General features: G+C 34.6%; 2 protein-coding genes across 4 annotated transcripts; one reads left to right on the top strand and one right to left on the bottom strand.

Moving 5' to 3' along the window:
• LOC7497814 (uncharacterized) lies at positions 1-4,147 on the top strand. Of its 2 annotated transcripts, none has more exons than XM_006385718.3 (2): positions 1-206; positions 1,435-4,147. In XM_006385718.3, the coding sequence occupies exon 2, from the start codon at positions 1,743-1,745 to the stop codon at positions 3,786-3,788; it is 2,046 nt and encodes a 681-aa protein (XP_006385780.1). In that variant the 5' UTR covers positions 1-206; positions 1,435-1,742; the 3' UTR covers positions 3,789-4,147. The 2 variants fall into 2 exon arrangements, with proteins under 2 accessions (XP_006385780.1, XP_024452620.1); XM_024596852.2 differs by lacking the exon at positions 1-206 and adding an exon at positions 249-914.
• A 4,693-nt stretch (positions 4,148-8,840) lies between these two features.
• On the bottom strand, positions 8,841-12,442 carry LOC7458209 (aluminum-activated malate transporter 9). 2 transcript variants are annotated; one of them, XM_002303580.4, is made up of 6 exons: positions 11,887-12,442; positions 11,423-11,563; positions 11,062-11,331; positions 10,789-10,928; positions 10,547-10,693; positions 8,841-9,667 (listed from the first exon to the last, which is right to left on the bottom strand). In XM_002303580.4, the coding sequence occupies exons 1-6, from the start codon at positions 12,095-12,097 to the stop codon at positions 9,035-9,037; spliced, it is 1,542 nt and encodes a 513-aa protein (XP_002303616.1). In that variant the 5' UTR covers positions 12,098-12,442; the 3' UTR covers positions 8,841-9,034. The 2 variants fall into 2 exon arrangements, with proteins under 2 accessions (XP_002303616.1, XP_024452873.1); XM_024597105.2 differs by having other exon boundaries at positions 11,423-11,585; positions 11,887-12,035.
• Positions 12,443-17,931: the final 5,489 nt, after the last annotated feature.

Below are 17,931 nucleotides of genomic sequence, written 5' to 3'. Positions count from 1 at the left end.
ATCACCACCACCTCTCCTTCTTTTCCTCAAATCGTTAACTGCACTCTCTTCGTTTTTTCGCGTCTCCCTATTTCCTCTCACTCTTCGCCTCCTCTTTTTTATCCCTCTCTCCGCCGGTGCTTCCAAAATCCCTCAGAAACCCCTATCCTTCGATCCGTCCGCGCGATTTCCACCGTCGATTGTATTGAACCTATTCAAATCTCGAGGTAATCGTAATAATCTCATCTCCTTAATTGACATCTTAATTTTGGATTTTGTTTTTTTTTATCGAAATTCTTGTGATTCACGGTCTGTTTGGTTGCTGAGAAACTGAAGGAAAGCATGGAAATTCGATGTTTTTTTGCGTCTTTTTATTTAGTTGAGATAAAGAAGTTCTTGCTTCAGGTAGTCAAAGAGTTCAGCTTTATCGATTGGGCTTTGTTTTCAATTTTTTGGATTTTTAAGCATCCAAACAGAGTTATTGTTTCTTTAGTTCTTAGCGAGGATGCTTGAGAATTGTAATCAAAGTTTCGTTTTTTCATTGGTTGTCTTGATGCTTTATTAACAACGAAAACGTTTTTTGCGTGAACTGAGAAAATCCTTTTCTTGTTTTATTATTAGATCTTAATTTAAAATCCATTCATGTGATTATTTTTTTGGTTTTCCCATTGGGTTTTTGGATAGCTATATGGACTAGGGCAAGGACCAATGTACTTGGTTTCATTTAGTGAAACATATATGAATTCTTTGAACTGTTCTTCTGTTTTCATAGGAATTGATATTTCTTTCTTTTATTACGGCTTGTTCTTCAACTTTGCCGCTATTTTATACTTGTTCAGTGTTAATTTCTTACCGAATTCTGTTATTTTCCTTCCTATATCTGCTGGTGGCACCTGGTTGTTGCCTTCGGTCTCGCTTCTTGGGTTTTAAGAGAGGTTTGCTTAACTTTTTGAAGAACTTTTGTCTACTGCTATTTTGGTTGGCATTTCAGAAAATATGTTCAATTTGAGAGCAAATTCATGCCTTTCACTCTGAGTAGCCTTTGTGTTTTGACTGAATGGCTTATAATTGTTATGGCATTAGCTTCTTGTGTTATTTTCCTCACCATAAGAGTTCCTGATATTCCACTGGCTTGATGGATGTAAAGATTCTTGATGGGCATATTCGTGTGGATTTGGGAATATTTGCATTCATGAGCTCTGATGTTGATTCTTGTTACCTTATTAATGATGTATTTCAGGTTTTCTGTCAAAGGAACTTGCTTTGCTACAATGTATTTCTTTTTTATTTTTACTTTTGTTTCATTTTGCTGGGAGTAAAGTGTTGCTAGCTAGATGCAAACATTTCCCTTATCTCATGATCATTGATGATGATGAATCTGACAGCAATTACTTTTTGGTAATGCTTCAGCATATTTTGTTCTAACTTCTAACAATATGACTTCTTCTGAAACAGGATGGTTGACCAGCTCACTGTTATGAAGGAATCTAGCGTGCCCAAATTAATCCTCTTCTGTTACAACTGATCAGCCAACTTCTGGGTTAAACTACATTATAAGAAAATGGATCGTTGTGATACATCTGGGTTCGTTAGTGGAGGTGGGACGATCCCTTTCAGAGACATCAAACCCTAGTTCTGTAGCTAAATTTTTTCAACACTTAACCTAGTTTTGTAGTTTATTTTAGTGACCCCAGAAGTCTGGTGTACTGCTCATTAAGATTGGTATTAGGTTTGGAAATCACTCTAGGTTTAGCCATTACTTCATGGATAACAGGATCTGGAACCTGGGTTTCGCCGCTGATTACCCTTCAAATGCATTCAAGATTTTGGGCAGTTCGTTGTCTGTTGGAGCAGCTGGCACCAAATACAGTGCTGATACTGTCTTGCGCCTTGACTCCCCAGGATCTTCAGTCCCATCTGGCTTTTCTTCGAAGGGAATTAAGCGGAAGTGGAATTTGATTAATGGATCCATGGGCCAAAATGTTGGTTCTTCACTATCTCTTGGGCTTGGCCGCTCCTCAAGCTCTTCAGATAGCAAGGGGAGTTCAGCAACTGCTTGCACATCAATGTCTTCTGCCATAGAAACTGATGAAGAGTCCTCGATGGATCTTGACTTCTCTCTCCATCTTGGCCATGAGAAGATGTTGAGCCCAAAGAAGCCTGCTCGTTCATATCTCAAGGGAATGGAGCCCAAGGTTGACTTGGAGTTGGGTCTCTCCACTGGTCCTTCTGAATCTGATGTTACGAGCATCCATCCACCCTCAAGTTCACTTGAATTTGCCTTTGATATGCCATTGGCTATGGGTGGAGCATCAAATGTGAATGAAGGATCGACATCATGTAGTTGGAAATCAGGGATTACATTGCTTCCATTGCAGATTTCCTCCAACAAAGAAGCTAGCTTCTTCTTCAACCAGATTCCAAGAACTAGGGATCCTACTCCCAGTTTTCCAGACCACTCATCTAGTGTGATAACAACACCAAAAAGTTCAGTCACCTGTACTTCTGGGATAAGTCAGCAGCAACAGCCATATCAACGCGGCACTAGTTTAAAGTTATGTCAGGTTGAGGGTTGTGGAAAGGGTGCCAGAGGTGCTTCTGGCCGTTGTATTTCACATGGCGGAGGCCGAAGGTGTCGGAAAGCTGGTTGTCTCAAGGGAGCTGAGGGCCGAACAGTGTACTGCAAGGCCCATGGGGGTGGTCGCCGCTGTGAATTCCTTGGTTGCACAAAAAGTGCAGAAGGTCGCACAGATTTTTGTATTGCGCATGGTGGTGGCCGGAGATGCAGTCATGAGGGCTGCACTCGAGCTGCCAGGGGAAAATCTGGTCTGTGCATCCGACATGGTGGTGGTAAGAGGTGCCAGAAAGAAAATTGCACGAAGAGTGCAGAAGGCCTCTCTGGTCTTTGCATTTCGCATGGAGGTGGTCGTCGATGCCAATTCTTAGGATGCACCAAAGGAGCACAAGGGAGCACTATGTTCTGCAAGGCACACGGTGGGGGGAAACGCTGCACGGCTCCAGGATGCAGCAAGGGCGCTGAAGGGAGCACACCTTTTTGTAAAGGCCATGGAGGAGGGAAAAGATGTGCGTTCCAAGGTGGTGGGGTTTGTACTAAGAGTGTACATGGAGGGACCAACTTCTGTGTGGCACATGGAGGTGGAAAGAGGTGTGCTGCACCTGAGTGCACAAAAAGTGCAAGAGGACGGACACAATTTTGTGTCCGCCATGGTGGTGGAAAAAGGTGCAAGTTTGAAGGATGTGGCAAAAGTGCACAAGGCAGCACCGATTACTGCAAGGCGCATGGTGGAGGAAAGAGATGCTCTTGGGGTCATTCTGGATCAGAATATGGTAATCAACCTACTGGTCCTTGTAACTCATTCGCTAGGGGTAAGACAGGTCTCTGTGCACTTCACAGTGGCTTGGTGCTGGACAAGAGGGTTCATGGTGGTGTCACCTTGGGACCTATGGTCCAGGACCCCAAGATTAGCCAGTCTGAGAAGATGAAAGAAGTTGTCACTGCAGAGGACATGACCATTGATATTGTGAAGATGGGTACTAGTGCAGCGGCTTCAACAGGCAGAACTACTACTGATTTGAAACATTTTGGAGACTCAAGCACTCCTATATCTGTAAGAGAAGCAGGTCTCTCATCAATTCCGGTTTTTGTATCAGAAGGCAGGGTGCGTGGTGGCAGTTTGATGGCAATGATTGCTGGTGGTTTTGGTGTTGGCTCAAGCAGCAACCAAGTTGTAGCTGGAGATCCATCAGAGCCTAAAAAATCATATGTGATTCATCAGAACTGGATGTAAGATTACTTCTTTCCTTTGTGTTTGATTTGTTCTTAGCAATTGAAAGACTATTTAGCTGTTTGGGCCCTTCACATTTATTTGGTTTAGTCTGTTGGTGTTTAGAATTTGTTCTCGTTCATTTGTCCAAATGGAGAGAACATGTAAGATCCTCGACACCTTTGTGTGGGAAAACCAAGTAGGTTTAGTCAGCATCAAGTCAGGTCTGGGGTTCTTTCTTGTAAATATTTGCATCTTTTCAGCAGGTTGTGGTGTACACAGGTTGTAGCCTGTAAGGTCGGTTAGTTTGCCAAACATTCTGGTGATAATAAATCCTTTAAGCAGAGTCATGTCACTGCTTCTGTGCTTCGGGTTTTGAATTTTATTGCTGGTTAGAACTGCTTTACTGTTGAGCCTGTTTTTCAGTGCATAGCTTGCTATAATTCATCATCTGTTTGTGGATGCCCAACAAGTTGCATCTTACACGTTGAATTTCCTTAGTTGCTTTCCAATTTAATATTCTCTGAATTAGAAATTGAGTGAATTTTATTGGGATGGTAAGGCTTTGAACAAATCAGGAAACGGTTCCCTTCAAAGTTGATTTTTTTTTTAATTGATATTTTGGTAAAAGCTTTGGGAAAATAACACAAGTTGAAAAGGTAAATGAGAAATAGCACGCTTTGAACACAATCACTATTGAAAATATTGGTTTTGTACACCAATTGTTATCTTATAAAATTCAAAAGAGAAGATAAATTGATTAGTTAAGAGAGAGAAATGAGAGGAGAAAAAAAAGGTAAAGAAAGTATGTGATTACTATTGAAAAAGAGTTTTATTTTTGATATATTTAGATGATTTTCACCTGATGATTTTAAACATATCTTGATAGATAATCAAATAGTCAAGAGATGAAATTTAAAATTCAATGACGGAGAAAGAGAGAAGACAAGTTGACGAGTTAGGAGAGAGGAGAAAAAGAAGGTAAAGAAAGTATGTGACACACCAAAGTTTTGTTTTTGATACAGAGATAATTTTGACTAGATAATTCTAAACATATCTTATCTTGATAGACCACCAAATTAACCCTAAACAAAACTCTTAAATAATCTTAACCTCAAATTAACCCAAATAAAACCTTTAACCCCTAACTAATTATATTATAGTTTAATAATTTTTTAAGGTGTGATTAAAATTATCTTGTTGAGATTTTTTTAATGGCATTGAGTATGCTGAAAACAAAGCTGTAATCTGTTACCATGACTCATTCTTATTTTTACTTTCTATTTCTCTGTCCTGTCATCTCAGTTTATCTTTTTTGTTTAGTCATTGAATTTTAAATCTCATTTTTTGGTCATTAAATTTTTATGTTAATTTCTTTTACATGTTAATTAAATTATTTTTTCATAAAATTTTGAGTTATTTTTTTGATACATGTTAATTAATTTATATAAAATATACATTTTAGAAAACATGGCATTAGCGTTTGTTTTAAAATGTGATTTTTCAAGTATTTTTTTAATGTATATTATTTCTCTAAAACGTGTTCCTCGTATATCACAATTCTAAAAACATGATTCTTGCTGCCAGATTGATCATTCAAGGACCCCTAATTTTGTGTTTAGAATAGGAATGCACATTAGCCAAAATACATGTGAGATAATATTTTAAGGTTGTATAAAAATAGGAATTAATTCTTAAGAATACAAATAAAATTAAAGGTAGAAATGTATCAAAAACACAAAAAAAGAAACAATTGGGCCAGGCTATATTAGGCCTAGGTAGTGAGACGTTGGGGCTCAACGAGCCCAGCCCATATGTGTGCAACTGGGATAGAGAAGCATGGGGCGTCATCTAACTCCAATCAACTATTTGGTGGTAGACACTATTTCCCATTGTGCTATAATCATGCTTTTTAAAATTTTAATTTTTTTAAAAAAAATTAATTTTAAATAATTGCTTTAATATAATGTAAAAAATATAATTTTAATATATTTTCAAACAAATTAAAAATAACTTTTAATGCATTCTCAAATAGACTCAAAATAAGATAGAATGTTTTGTCTCTAAAACTCAATTCTTGCTCTATTTTTACCCCTAAATACTTTAAAATCATTCCATAAACTTCTAAATATTTATTTTCAACCTTAAAACTCATTTCAATTAATTAAAATTACTCAAAAAAACTAAATCTAAATAATAAAAAACTAATTTATATTTTTTTTAGCTTTGATCTCCTTTTATCTACTATTACAAAACTGACACCCTCTATCAATAAACTTCTTTTACTAGAAAGAATCAATTGATACTGAATATCGATAGTTTAACCGGTTAAAATAAGATTGGATGTGACTTTTCTCTTCCCCCTCTCTTCCATCACTTCTCTATCCACTCTCTATTTTTAGGAATGGAAACGAAATGAAAATGAAATATGGGTACCAAAACACCATCACTGAAAAGTATAAGGACCCTTAAAAATATAAAAAAACAATGAAAGAACAATTTAATTGAGTTTATGATGAATAGTAAAACGAGAGTTAATGTACAATGTTTGTGAACATTAAAACACTATATACCCTCTTTCTAGTTTTCCTAATGATAGAAACTTAGTCCCTTAAGTTTAATAAAATTAATTCATTGGTACCTGTAGTTACAAAAACTATATGTAAGCTTTATATTTTAAAACTCTCTTACAACCTAGTCCTTTAACAGTATCATGTTTATAATTAATTAATTTTATTTTTTTCATTAAAAGTAGAAGAAATAAATGAGAAATAAGTAAGGTAAGGAATTTTAATTAGGAAATAAAGCAATTTTGAAATAAAAATGTCAAGAAGAGAAATATAACGTTAAATGAAGAAGAATCAATGTCGAATGATGAAATAAAAAAAAATAAGTGAAAAAAATGATGTTAACCCATGCTAACCCATTAATCTCGTGACCCGAGTCATTTGATCAGAAACAACAAATTTGAAAAAACCTTGAAGCTCAACTTTCAACTGATCAAATGTTGAAGGCTAAAATTGAAAAAAAATAAATAATCAAACATAAAAAAGGATTAAAAAAAGAAGAAGCAATTATAAGCCAAAGAAAGGCTCGAGCTTGTCTGGGTCAACCGACCAAACCCACAAGTCAGATAATGAGATCAAGAAAACCTGATAGAAAGGAAAACAAAGAAAACCACGAAATCTAATTTTTTTTATTTAAGAAAACCAATGTAAAATTATGAGATGGAAAAAAAGTAAAAAAGAACCCATGCTAGCCCCTATTAGCTTATAAAATTCATGTCGCGGGCCATTTGATTGGAAGCACTAAATATAGAAAAGCCATCAAGACCAATTCTCAATAAATAAAATATTGAATGATAAAATCTAAGAAAAAAATCAATCACACAAAAGGTTCCAAATAAAAAACAATAATTAAAAGCAAGAAAAAGACGCGAGACCATCCAAGTTAACCTGTTAAACCACCAGGTTAGATCATGAGATTGGAATAACTCTATAAAAAAATAAAGAAAAACAAGAATTCTGTTTTTGTATATAAAAAAATCAAAGTCAAGTAATGAGATCAAAAAATAAAATTAGCTAAAAAAAATAATGTGAACCTGTGTTAGCTTATAAAATCTGTGACCCGAGTCATTTGATCAGAAGTACCAAATCTGAAAATACCATGAAGCTCATATATATTTCAATAAATCAAACAGAAAATGGCCAAATTGAAAAAAAAAATCAATCACAAAAAAAAATCAAAAGAAAAATATCAATTAAAAAAATAAAGATCTAATAAAAAAATAAGAGGATGAATAATTTTGGATTGAAGGACCAGATTGAAAAGAAAAAGATAATTTTACAAAAGAATTAAAAGAAAAAACCACCAAAAGAATGAGCACCAAATTTAAGAAGAATTATTTTTTTATATATGAGGATGAAATTTAAAACAATTGAAAGTTTACAAAAGAGACAAGAAAAAAAAATAGGACCAAATTTGAAAAAAAATAAAAAATTTAGATTGAATGATGAAATTGAAAAAAATAAAAAACTTACAAAAGGGCTAAGAAAAAAATTATAAATCAAAAGAATTGAGAACAAATACTCAAATATGTCCAACTAAGAGGACTGCCCTGAAATCTTAAATGTCAAGCGTGAATTTCGAGGGAGAAGAAAGAAAAGAGAAGGAAAGAAAACAATGTTAATGACAATTTGTTCAAAAACAGCCAACACTCACTTGCCATGGAGGAAGAAAATGCCACAAGGAATCAAATAACACGATTAAAGAAAAGCTTTCGTCTCCGAAGCGTCGTAGATTCCTTCCACCCGCTTTCACGTATTCGACACGCGTCTGTCATGTTTTAACTTTTAATATTTGTAATTACTATAAAAGACTAATTTACCTCTCTACAAATCTAATCATAACAAAAAAAAAAAGCCTATATAAAAATATAAAAATACCTTCAAAACAAGCTTAAATTAATTTTGACACTAAGGATAATTTAGCAAATTCATTCTGCTAAAAATATAAAATCTAAAAAAAAAGCTTCCAGCAGTTAATTATCTAATTTTTGCTTTTAAGAATAGTGATGGTTTTTTGTTGTTCTAAGAAAGTTAAAAAGATATTGGTACCTCAATCAAAATTCAAAATGAGAAAAAAAAAAATTCCCCTTAACTAATAACTAGTCTCCTGGCTGATTTACTTAGAGGTAAAAGTGTCAATTCACTATCTCAATGCATAGTAAACTCTCTGTACGATTATTTCCCCGCTTGTTTTTTTTTTTTTTTTTCCCCGCTTGTTTTGTTAATAAGCGAGGTGGTTTTCTTAATAAGCGAGGTATTATCAAGGAAGATAGTACCTGAAAACAAAAATTTCACCCTAAAAAACCCAAATACGACGGACACGAATGTTTCCCCGTAGGTCTTTGCTCTTAAAATGCATATACAGGAAGGAAGAACGAAGCTATCTGATGTGTTGGTTAAGGTTCAGATCAATGCAGTGGCATCGACCCTCTTCCTTTCTCTGTTGTAAGAAAAACCACAAGTAATGCTGCTGTTCGTGCTTTAGATTCTTATAAACTGAAAAAAGCAATGAAAAAAACTTGACTATATACGAGGCTTTTTTTTATATTATTATTGTTGTTGTTATTTATTTCAGGTGATTACAAGTTAATTACAACACCTGTTAAAGCCCATATTTTCCCTCTCTTTCCCTCTTTTAATTTTGCAATTTTCCTTTTCTTGTTGGATTGTAATGATACGTATCAAATTCTGTATATGTTCCAGCTATACACCCTCATGCTTGAACTTGGCCATCTTTGAAAGCTCATCAACCGCTTCAACCAAGTGATCAAGCCTAGCGACAAACTCAATGAGTAAGGAAGTAAAATTGGCAAGTGACAATGCTGCAGTGCCCTCTAATGCTCTCATTCTTGGCAAAAATTCCATACTAAGACCCCCTTCTTCTTCTTCAAAAGCCTCAACTTCCCTTGATGGCCACGAATGCAGTCTTCTTGACTGCTTCCTCATCATCTCATGGTAGGACTCTGTCTGTTGTGGAGGAGTACCTGAAGGCGCATTTTGGTTTGTCTGATTCGAGTTTTTTTCTGTACCGCTGCTGTCAAACTCAGTTAAGAGATTTGACGGATCGTAGAGGGTGGTTGAAAAGGCATGAGAGAGCTTAGTGAGTGGTTCGGAAGAGTTGTCAGGAGGATCAAAATTAGATGTTAGGAGATAAGAGTGCATGTCTATGGCTCGTTGCAGTCGCTCCGTTGAGCCATGAAGTTTCTTTAGCAGTGAAGTTTTGAGGCTTCGCTTCATGTCACCAATGTCTTTGCCCAAGCTCCTCACTAGTTTTGCAGCGTGTGTTGCTGCTTCGTGAATCTCTGAATGGAATGTGAGCCGGAGGTTATAAGGTGCCTACAGATAAAAATTCAACATCGAAACTAATCATGTTCGGGATATTTTGTAAAAAAAAAAAGAGTTCAATATTATTTCTATTGCTTACTAACTAACTTCTCATTCTTAATTACTCCTCTTGTCAAATTGATATTAACTTCTCTCTCTGAAAATCAACTACAGGTCCCGCGACTATGATTTCTAGTTGGTTGACCAACTTGCTAAGAATGGCTTAAACTCCAGCTGATTGAAGTTAGTTTCCATACCTCAGATACCTATGCAGTTTCCCAATGAATCAATTGCTTTGATTCTGAAAATCTGAGTTACTTTGCAACATGGCCATGCCATGGATCTGCTTCCCCAGTGGACTAACGATCCCCCCCCCCCCCTTCCCTTTTTTATGCATATAAAAATTGAATTGTAAATGAATAAATATTTCATATGGTAGACCATATTGTTATGTTAACATGATCAACTGTGAACCAAGTCATAGGAATCTTTGTATGATTGTTATTGAGGGAACAAGGCAATTGATATGAGACAAAGAACAAAGAATAAGCGAATATAAATTTATCATTTGTGTGTTATCTCTCAGCGAGTCATATTCTTATGCCATCGGCCATTAATGGAAGCCAATCGAAAGAACAAATACTTCTTATTGTTCTTCTTCGTGACTTGGTTCATAGTCCTATTAAGTATTCTTGTGTCGTAAAGAAATCTAACGAAGGTAAGCTTTGGAAGATTCCCTTGTTGCAGGCATATTTGTACGCAGTTGCTAAAGAGGAATGTGAATATCCCATCTGAAAATATATGTGTGCACACCTTAACAAGCAACAATGAAGTTGCCCACTGGATGCACACGCATAGACATAAACAGAGAAAAGCGAGAAAGGAAAATACCTGAATCTCAGAGTGTAAAACACCATGAAGTGCCATGACCTCATAAGCACAATATCGTAGAACTGCTCCAACTTTAACGTACTCTGACCATGGATAGAAGAAGTGTTGAAACCTGCCATGCGGTGGCTCCCATTTTGCCGAGATAGCCTTTCAAATGAAGCCAGCAGAAACCATGGTTATTGTTGATATTTCCGTATCAAAATAAGCTAAAATTGACAGAAAAAATGTTAGCAAGTATGCACCAAGGATTCAAGTTTTGCTGAGGAATTCAGGGTACTTTTACATCTCCTGTAATTTGGCTCATCTGGAAATTCATCCATCAGAGTCTTGGAAAACTCTGGATGATCTAGCCCATCGTCTTCTAAATATTTCTTCACGCATTCTAAAATTTCGAAAATGAGTACTGACATTAGTTCCTATCTATTGTTTGTTCCTCCTTACATATAAATATAAAGTATAGATCCTTGATTGTGTCGGGCCCGTAGGCTGAAAGTAAACCTGCCTGATTATCTCACCTTCAAGAGAGTCAGCTACTGAGTTAAAGCTATTGACAAGTTCCTTGTGCAATTGCTCCCCAGCCCATATAGGAAAAACAAGAACATTCACTAGGACTGCTACAAACCCTCCAATGGCAATAGAGTACAGTCGATCCATCGCAGTCCTTATTGGATTCCCCATCCGATACCCAGAGACTATGATCAAGCAGTAGGTAAAGAGTATCACCCTGAACCCATACTCATATGGCACAAGTGATGGCCATAATTTCATGAATGATGCAATAGCCCCTGCAGATAATATTGCACGTAAAATTTCTGACATAGACCGACTTAATCTCATTCTATAGTTCCTAATATTTAAAAAATTTAGAAGCGATACCAATCAAAAAGATGCTAATGCCAATTATGATAGGCTCGGAGACCCGGCCAGACTGAAGAGCTAACTGAGCAACTGCGATAGCCAATATTCCTGCAAGCATGCTTCCAAGAGCTCGGTTGAATCCTCGATTAAAAGTTGCACCTTGAGAAAACAACATCCGCATCTATCAGGGAGTTCTGTGTTAAATTTTTGCAACTTCTGTTTTTACTCAGTTTCGATATAGCACAAAAACAATGGCTTTTTACATGTGAGCATGCAAAGATAAACATGAACATGCATATGGGCGGAGCCAGGAAGTTTTTGTAGGGGGCAAGATTAGGAAAAAAAATTCTAGGGGTGCCAAAACTTAAATTGTACTAGTTTTGGCCCTAAAATTTAAAATTGTTTAATGAGAGCCATGAATTTTTTTTTTCCAGGTCCCCTGGCTCTGCCACATATTCAGATAATTGTAAGCATATACTTACCAACTGTGTATTCGAACATGATAGCAACAGTGAGGATGGACCAGATGATATTGGTGCCAAGTATATGAAAAGGTGCTCGGAATAGTATAAGGAAAGACACTAGAAGAACAGCTAGGCCAACTTTGAATGCGAATTTTACTCTGTTGCTATCTTCTTTGGCAAAATCCCACACACTCCATAACCAAGCTTTACAGGAGGAGAAAGGTCTCATACTTAAAAGTTGCTGGGATCAAGCTGCTTGGATTTGGTAGCTGCTGGTGGAATGTTGGTCTCCTACCCTTTTTGCCATTCATTCTCCAATCAAGAATCACAAACTCTTCTAAATCATGAGGCCTAGTTTGCTTTGTATTTCCTGTACTGTAACTCGAGGTCCTGTTTTTCCCAAGAAAAAGACTTAAAACTGGGTGAAAATTTCGAAGCAAAGTAGGGTTCTGATGAGAATGATGACCTCATAAGAACACTAGTACTTGATGTTGCTAGATACGAGTTGTTTTATGAGAAGGAGAGAGCAATTTAAAGAGTTAAGGATGCTAAGTCGAGGTGCAACTAGGGAAGAGAGTATGTCTTAGTCATGATATGATATACAGAGAAAAAAGAATAATACGGAAATGATAGAAGAGAAGATGAAAACTCAGGGTAAAGATGCTTAACTTCGATAATGGAAGGGGAATTAGAATCTTAAAATTGCATGGTCTTGCAATTTCAGTCGCCAAACACGTCTGCTCTTTCATTATATCACACTGTGGGAGATTTTGTCGTGGCGATTGTGATGTAGTAGATCGGTGATGGTGGTGGCAACAGTGACTAATATATAAATAGGCCACTAAAAAATGTATTACGTCAACAGTGTAATACTTTGATAAATCTGGCACTCAAAAATATACGTGCATTTTGCATTATGCTAAATGATGTTTTTTTCTTTTGTTAACTGGTATTTATAAATTAATTTACTCTTTCCTGCATATGAGGAAAAAATTGAACTTTCTAGCTTCACACTTCTCTGACAGGAACAGATGCATTTCTAGGTTGTCAATCCAGTCCACCAGCCAAAACTAGTAGGATGGATAAAACCTGAACCAGTAAGATTATTTGTATGATGATAAGGATGCTTACAAAACTCAAACTCTTAACTAGAAGCACAATATTACTTGACATCACATCCTCAAAGACATCCTATATATGATACATAAGCATGGCTCTAGCAGATTTCAGATACATCGACAAAGTATCCAACTTTTATTCATCAAAAAGAACAAAATTGGTCATCTGACAAATTTCAGATGGATAAATGATCTTGATTTTGTTATGTGACAGATTCTGTTCATTTGGTTATGGTAATTCTCATAAACTTGATCGCTAAAATTACCATAAAAGCAACGGATAGAGAGGCTTAAAATATTTAGAACAAGCTGGTGGGAATCCTTATGTGGAGATGCCTTTTTATTCTCTTCATGTGGGAATATAACTAAGACAACTAGCTCCAATAATTGTTTTCTATGTACAAGTTGTTCTATTCCAGTTCCTCTTTCTTCTGTTAACATATTATGTTCTTTCTTTGCTCTAAAATAACTCCGAAGGCATCAGTTCATTACATCAGGAATTTAGTTGTTATGCTATTATTCTTCTATAACAATTCTTCCATCACTTTCTTTTTTCCAGTGTTGAAGGCAACAATTTTGGAAAAGAAAGACGAATAGATTCTTAGAATTTTCTTCGATCTGGCTTGATTGATGGCTCGCGCAACAATGTTCACTCTACACCTGATTAAGGAACAATTGAACTGCATACTGAAAACCTCAGGGTTGACATCCTTGTAGTTTTTACCTGCTAAGCCTTTATTAGTTTAACTGAAAAAAAAATTAACTATCAATAGCTTCCATGGCTATTCTTTGGGAACAAATAGCCAAGGACTTGAACTATGAGAACATAATTTTAGGATGAGGAATATATTCCAGGGATATTCTATAATAATACAACTGAACCAGAAAATATTTTTAACTCAATGATTATCTTGCCAGCAGAATCCGCCCTCGATCGGTTATTTAAGTCGTGAATAACACTAGCCAACCATGTTCCATCTAATAAGCTTTTTCCAGAAATTCTTGTGGGATGCACTAATGCATTCCACCAGCATACAGTGGATGGTGAATGAGATACAAGACATGGAAAAATGTGGGATGAATGATTCTGAATTCTGATCCTGCCGCCATAAGGATATATCGGCTTTTATAGTCTCTTAAACAAATTTAGAATGCTTATGGTGACAAGAATCCATACACGACTGACCCAACCTCAATGCAACAGGTGATGATAGCGCGGTCCGATTAGTATTTCTTTATTTTCTTTGTCCTCAAGCTTCTCGAAAATGTCAAACCCCTGCATGATTTTCAGAATGTTTGCTCTTGTATGGGGTTGATGGCTGATAGAACCTAAAGCTTTTAAATGGCATGCTAGAGGTGACTTTATTTTATTTACAGCAAAACCAACACTATCTAATTTCATAAGCTGTTTCCTACACATTAAGAATCTGAGTTCACTGATCAAGTCCCTCTCTCACTTTCTCTTTTTTTTCCTGTCTATTCTCCATCTCGGGGAAAACAGATTTTCTTCGTCGGAATCCTGTCAGAATCGGCCTATAAAAATCACTCTGTCTGCCACAAGAATTTGTTCCATTTTACAGTTCCCTGCATACATCTTAACCTCCCAATGATCACCATTTCCTATATGGAAATATTCTATAATAAATAATCTGTCCCGTTCAGTTTCCCTTTGTATCTTAACCTCTCGCTCGATTTCCAGGATACTTAAACAGCAAACACCGATCTTTGTATCTTTCAATTCACGTGCTTGTGTGTGTGAGGTTCCAGTTTTTGAACAACGAACCATAAAAAAGAAGTTCACATTTTCAGTACTCGGTTTGCCAGCAGTAATCACTAGTGCTTTGTATCTTTAGTTTGATGTTGAAAATTATGATCATTAATAGCTTAGCAGAAGTGCCGAGCTACAGTAACTCTACCAGTCACCATACATTAAATTTGCTATATACTACTGACAAGAAGTATATCATGGTAAATTAAGCAATATAGAAAGACAATTCAGCCGACATTATTCCGCAGGAATAAAATCAGGTTGCTTTCACATTGTCTGCTAATGCTGGATGACAATATCGTTCCAGACGAAGTGGTGTTCGGAAGGCAGTTATTTTTGAAAAAACATGTCACTGGAAATTCATTAAAAATATATTTATTTTTTTAAAATTTATTTTTAACATCAACACATCAAAACAATTAAAATAAATAAATAAATAAATTTTAGCGATCTCCCACCCTGCCAATCATGACTAAAATAATAACATCCCATTAAAATTCACTGCTTACCTTCAAGAACTTTTTCTATTAAAGTATGGATTTTTTTTTATCTGTCTTGGCTTCTTTACTTAAACTTTTTGACTTGTAAGCATGGAAACAGAAATATTGATAGGAATCTACAATTTTCTGGTACACACACAAAACTTATAAAATTTTCTGGTGCTATTTCCGGCGAAAAGTAGCGGTGTAATATTATCCGTCAATATTGTCGTTGTTATTTGTCAAAACATATAATGGAATTGGATGCCTAAGTGATTGAAAGATAGCTTGAAACCAACTATTCCTTGTTCCTGAAAAATTGCAATGGACCACCTCCTTGAATTCCCTCCACCAATTATAATTATATTATAAGTATATATTAAGAAATACTAAAACACATGCGAAAAACAATGTTGATAGTCTAAAGTATTTTTTTCTATTTTACCCCTCTAAAAACCATCCAAATGCCTAGCTATTGGAGGTATTTTTGTAATTTTATAGGATTCATTTGTTATTTCCATATTAATAAAGATATATTTATCCTTTTAAATATGTTATGTAAAGTGAAATGATTACCTTTCTTTGGAATCAAAATGTTTGAAGGTCGTATCAGGAAATTTTCATTCTTTTATTTTGTGCACAGTAAAATAACTAGATTACCTTTAAAAAAATTATCTTTTTCATTAATGGTTAGGGGTATTTTGATATTTTTATAGTTACTGTTTTTGTAATAATTGGTTAGTGGAGGGGCTTTATTGAAATTTTATTTTTTAATATAGTAAAATTACTTGGATACTCCTATGATCAAAAAAATTAAAGCTTCCTTACAAGGGCTTTTTCATCTTTTTATCTTGGCTTTTTTTGTTATTCTAGAAAAGGATAAGGGATACTTTGATCTTTTAGTATATATAAAATATTAATAAAAAAACATTATTGGTGCATGTCTAGTGACGTTCGACGATTAAAAACCGCCTTCAAAGGTAGCATTGGAGGCGCATTGACATCATCTACGTGGTGGTGTGGTGCGTGTATGTTGTAGAGCTTTGAAGTTCGATATATTTTTTTCTTCTCCTCCCTCTTTTCGCTCTCTTCTCCTTATCAAAGTATGGATGTGTTCTATCATTTATTTCGTATATCGAATTTAGTCATTATTTTTTTATTATTATATCTTTTTTTGTCTTATTTTAATTGATTTTTTTCTTCAATTTCATCCCTATCATTTAGTTTAATTTGATTTTCATGTCAAATTTAGTTTCCATTTCTTTTAATCTTTTTATGCTATTTTAATAATTAAATTTTGTTTTCAATTTCATTTCTAAACATTTGATTTTTATCGAATTTGGTCCCTATTTTTTTTTTTGATGATTTTCTTATTTCATTTTTTCCCAATTTAATCCCTTGGTATTTTTTTAGTTGAAATTTTTCTTCATTGTTTTTTACCCTTCTATGGGTTAGTTATGTTCTCGTGATTAAGGTTACGGGTTTCAAAGATTAACACGAGTTGAGTTTTATTCTTTTAAGTTCTTTTATAAAATTGATTTATTTTTAATTTCATCGTTCAAAATTTAATTTTTTTTTTTCACTTTTCTTTTTGTGGGTTTAACTTGATCCTATGTTGACTCGGGTTTTTTTTTCGTTGCTTTTTTAAATTATGTTTTTTGTTTCGTTGTTAAGCATTTTTTTTATTGAGAATTTTACTTCGTTGATTTTTGAATTTTTCTTCTTCGTGGTCAGTCTCGGTCTAATGACCATGATTACAGGTTTTAAAGGTAAGCATAGTTTGACTTTGATCTTTTAAAAAAAAGTATTTTTTTTATTTCATCTTTCAACATATAATTTTTTTAGAATTGATCTTTGTGTTTTTCTTTTTACTTTCCTCTCTATGGATCTATCTTAATCATGTGCCCTTGGTTGTGAGATTAGTAAATTAATCCAGGTTGATCCATATTTTTTTTTTAATTTAATAATTCAATAAGGGGTTATTTGATAGGTATGATTCATAATTTTATTCAATTTTCTTTCATTGATGACTTTTTATACCTTTTATTGATATTCATAATCATCATTTGATTGAACAAAAAAAATATCCTAAGAATCAAAGTTATTAGACACAACTAAGTGTATGATCTATGTTGCGAGCTTAAATATATTAATCTTAATTATCTATTAATCAAATATTAATTAATTTAATTAGATATATGTATAGGCATTTTAATTTATTATTGATAATTTTTTATATCCAAGAATACATTGAAAAATCTTGTATATATATTTTTTTTTGTTGATTTATTCAACTCGTGACAAAACATGAATCACATGGTTAGTAATTATAAGAACTTGTGAATTTTTTTTTATTCTAACACAATATGCAACGCTATGGTCCTCTTTTTAAGCTTGTTATAAACATGAATCAAGTAGATCATGGACCGTTGCCTTGTTCTAGTGATGGAGACAAATCTACTTGCCAAATATATTGAGATGTATATAATGAGCTTCATAGTTGCTGTAATGACCACATCAAGTAATGAATCTTTCGCTGGAGAATCAAATCATAAAAACAGTGAACATTAGAATCCAAACACACGAATTTCCCAAGGAAATACTGCATGTTCCAATATCACGATTCATTGTCGTTGGTTTCATCTCCAGAAAGTAGTTATAATGATAATGTTGACAGATCATTAAATTGCAACCAGAA

The sequence above is a fragment of the Populus trichocarpa genome, chromosome 3, assembly GCF_000002775.5.
Source record: "Populus trichocarpa isolate Nisqually-1 chromosome 3, P.trichocarpa_v4.1, whole genome shotgun sequence".
NCBI classification, from domain to species: Eukaryota; Viridiplantae; Streptophyta; class Magnoliopsida; order Malpighiales; family Salicaceae; genus Populus; species Populus trichocarpa.
The sequence above is the reverse complement of the archived record's forward strand: the minus strand, read 5'-3'. Positions and strand labels throughout refer to the sequence as shown.

What these genes read in the sequence shown, in the direction of transcription:
- LOC7497814 (XM_006385718.3), top strand. Translation starts at nt 1,743, where the DNA reads ATGGATAACAGGATCTGGAACCTGGGTTTCGCCGCTGATTACCCTTCA.
- LOC7458209 (XM_002303580.4), bottom strand. Translation starts at nt 12,097, where the DNA reads ATGAGACCTTTCTCCTCCTGTAAAGCTTGGTTATGGAGTGTGTGGGAT. An exon ending in CATTAGCATCTTTTTGATTG is followed by an intron (nt 11,332 to 11,422) that starts GTATCGCTTCTA and finishes TATTATCTGCAG; the next exon opens with GGGCTATTGCATCATTCATG. An exon ending in CAGCAAAACTTGAATCCTTG is followed by an intron (nt 10,694 to 10,788) that starts GTGCATACTTGC and finishes TTCATTTGAAAG; the next exon opens with GCTATCTCGGCAAAATGGGA.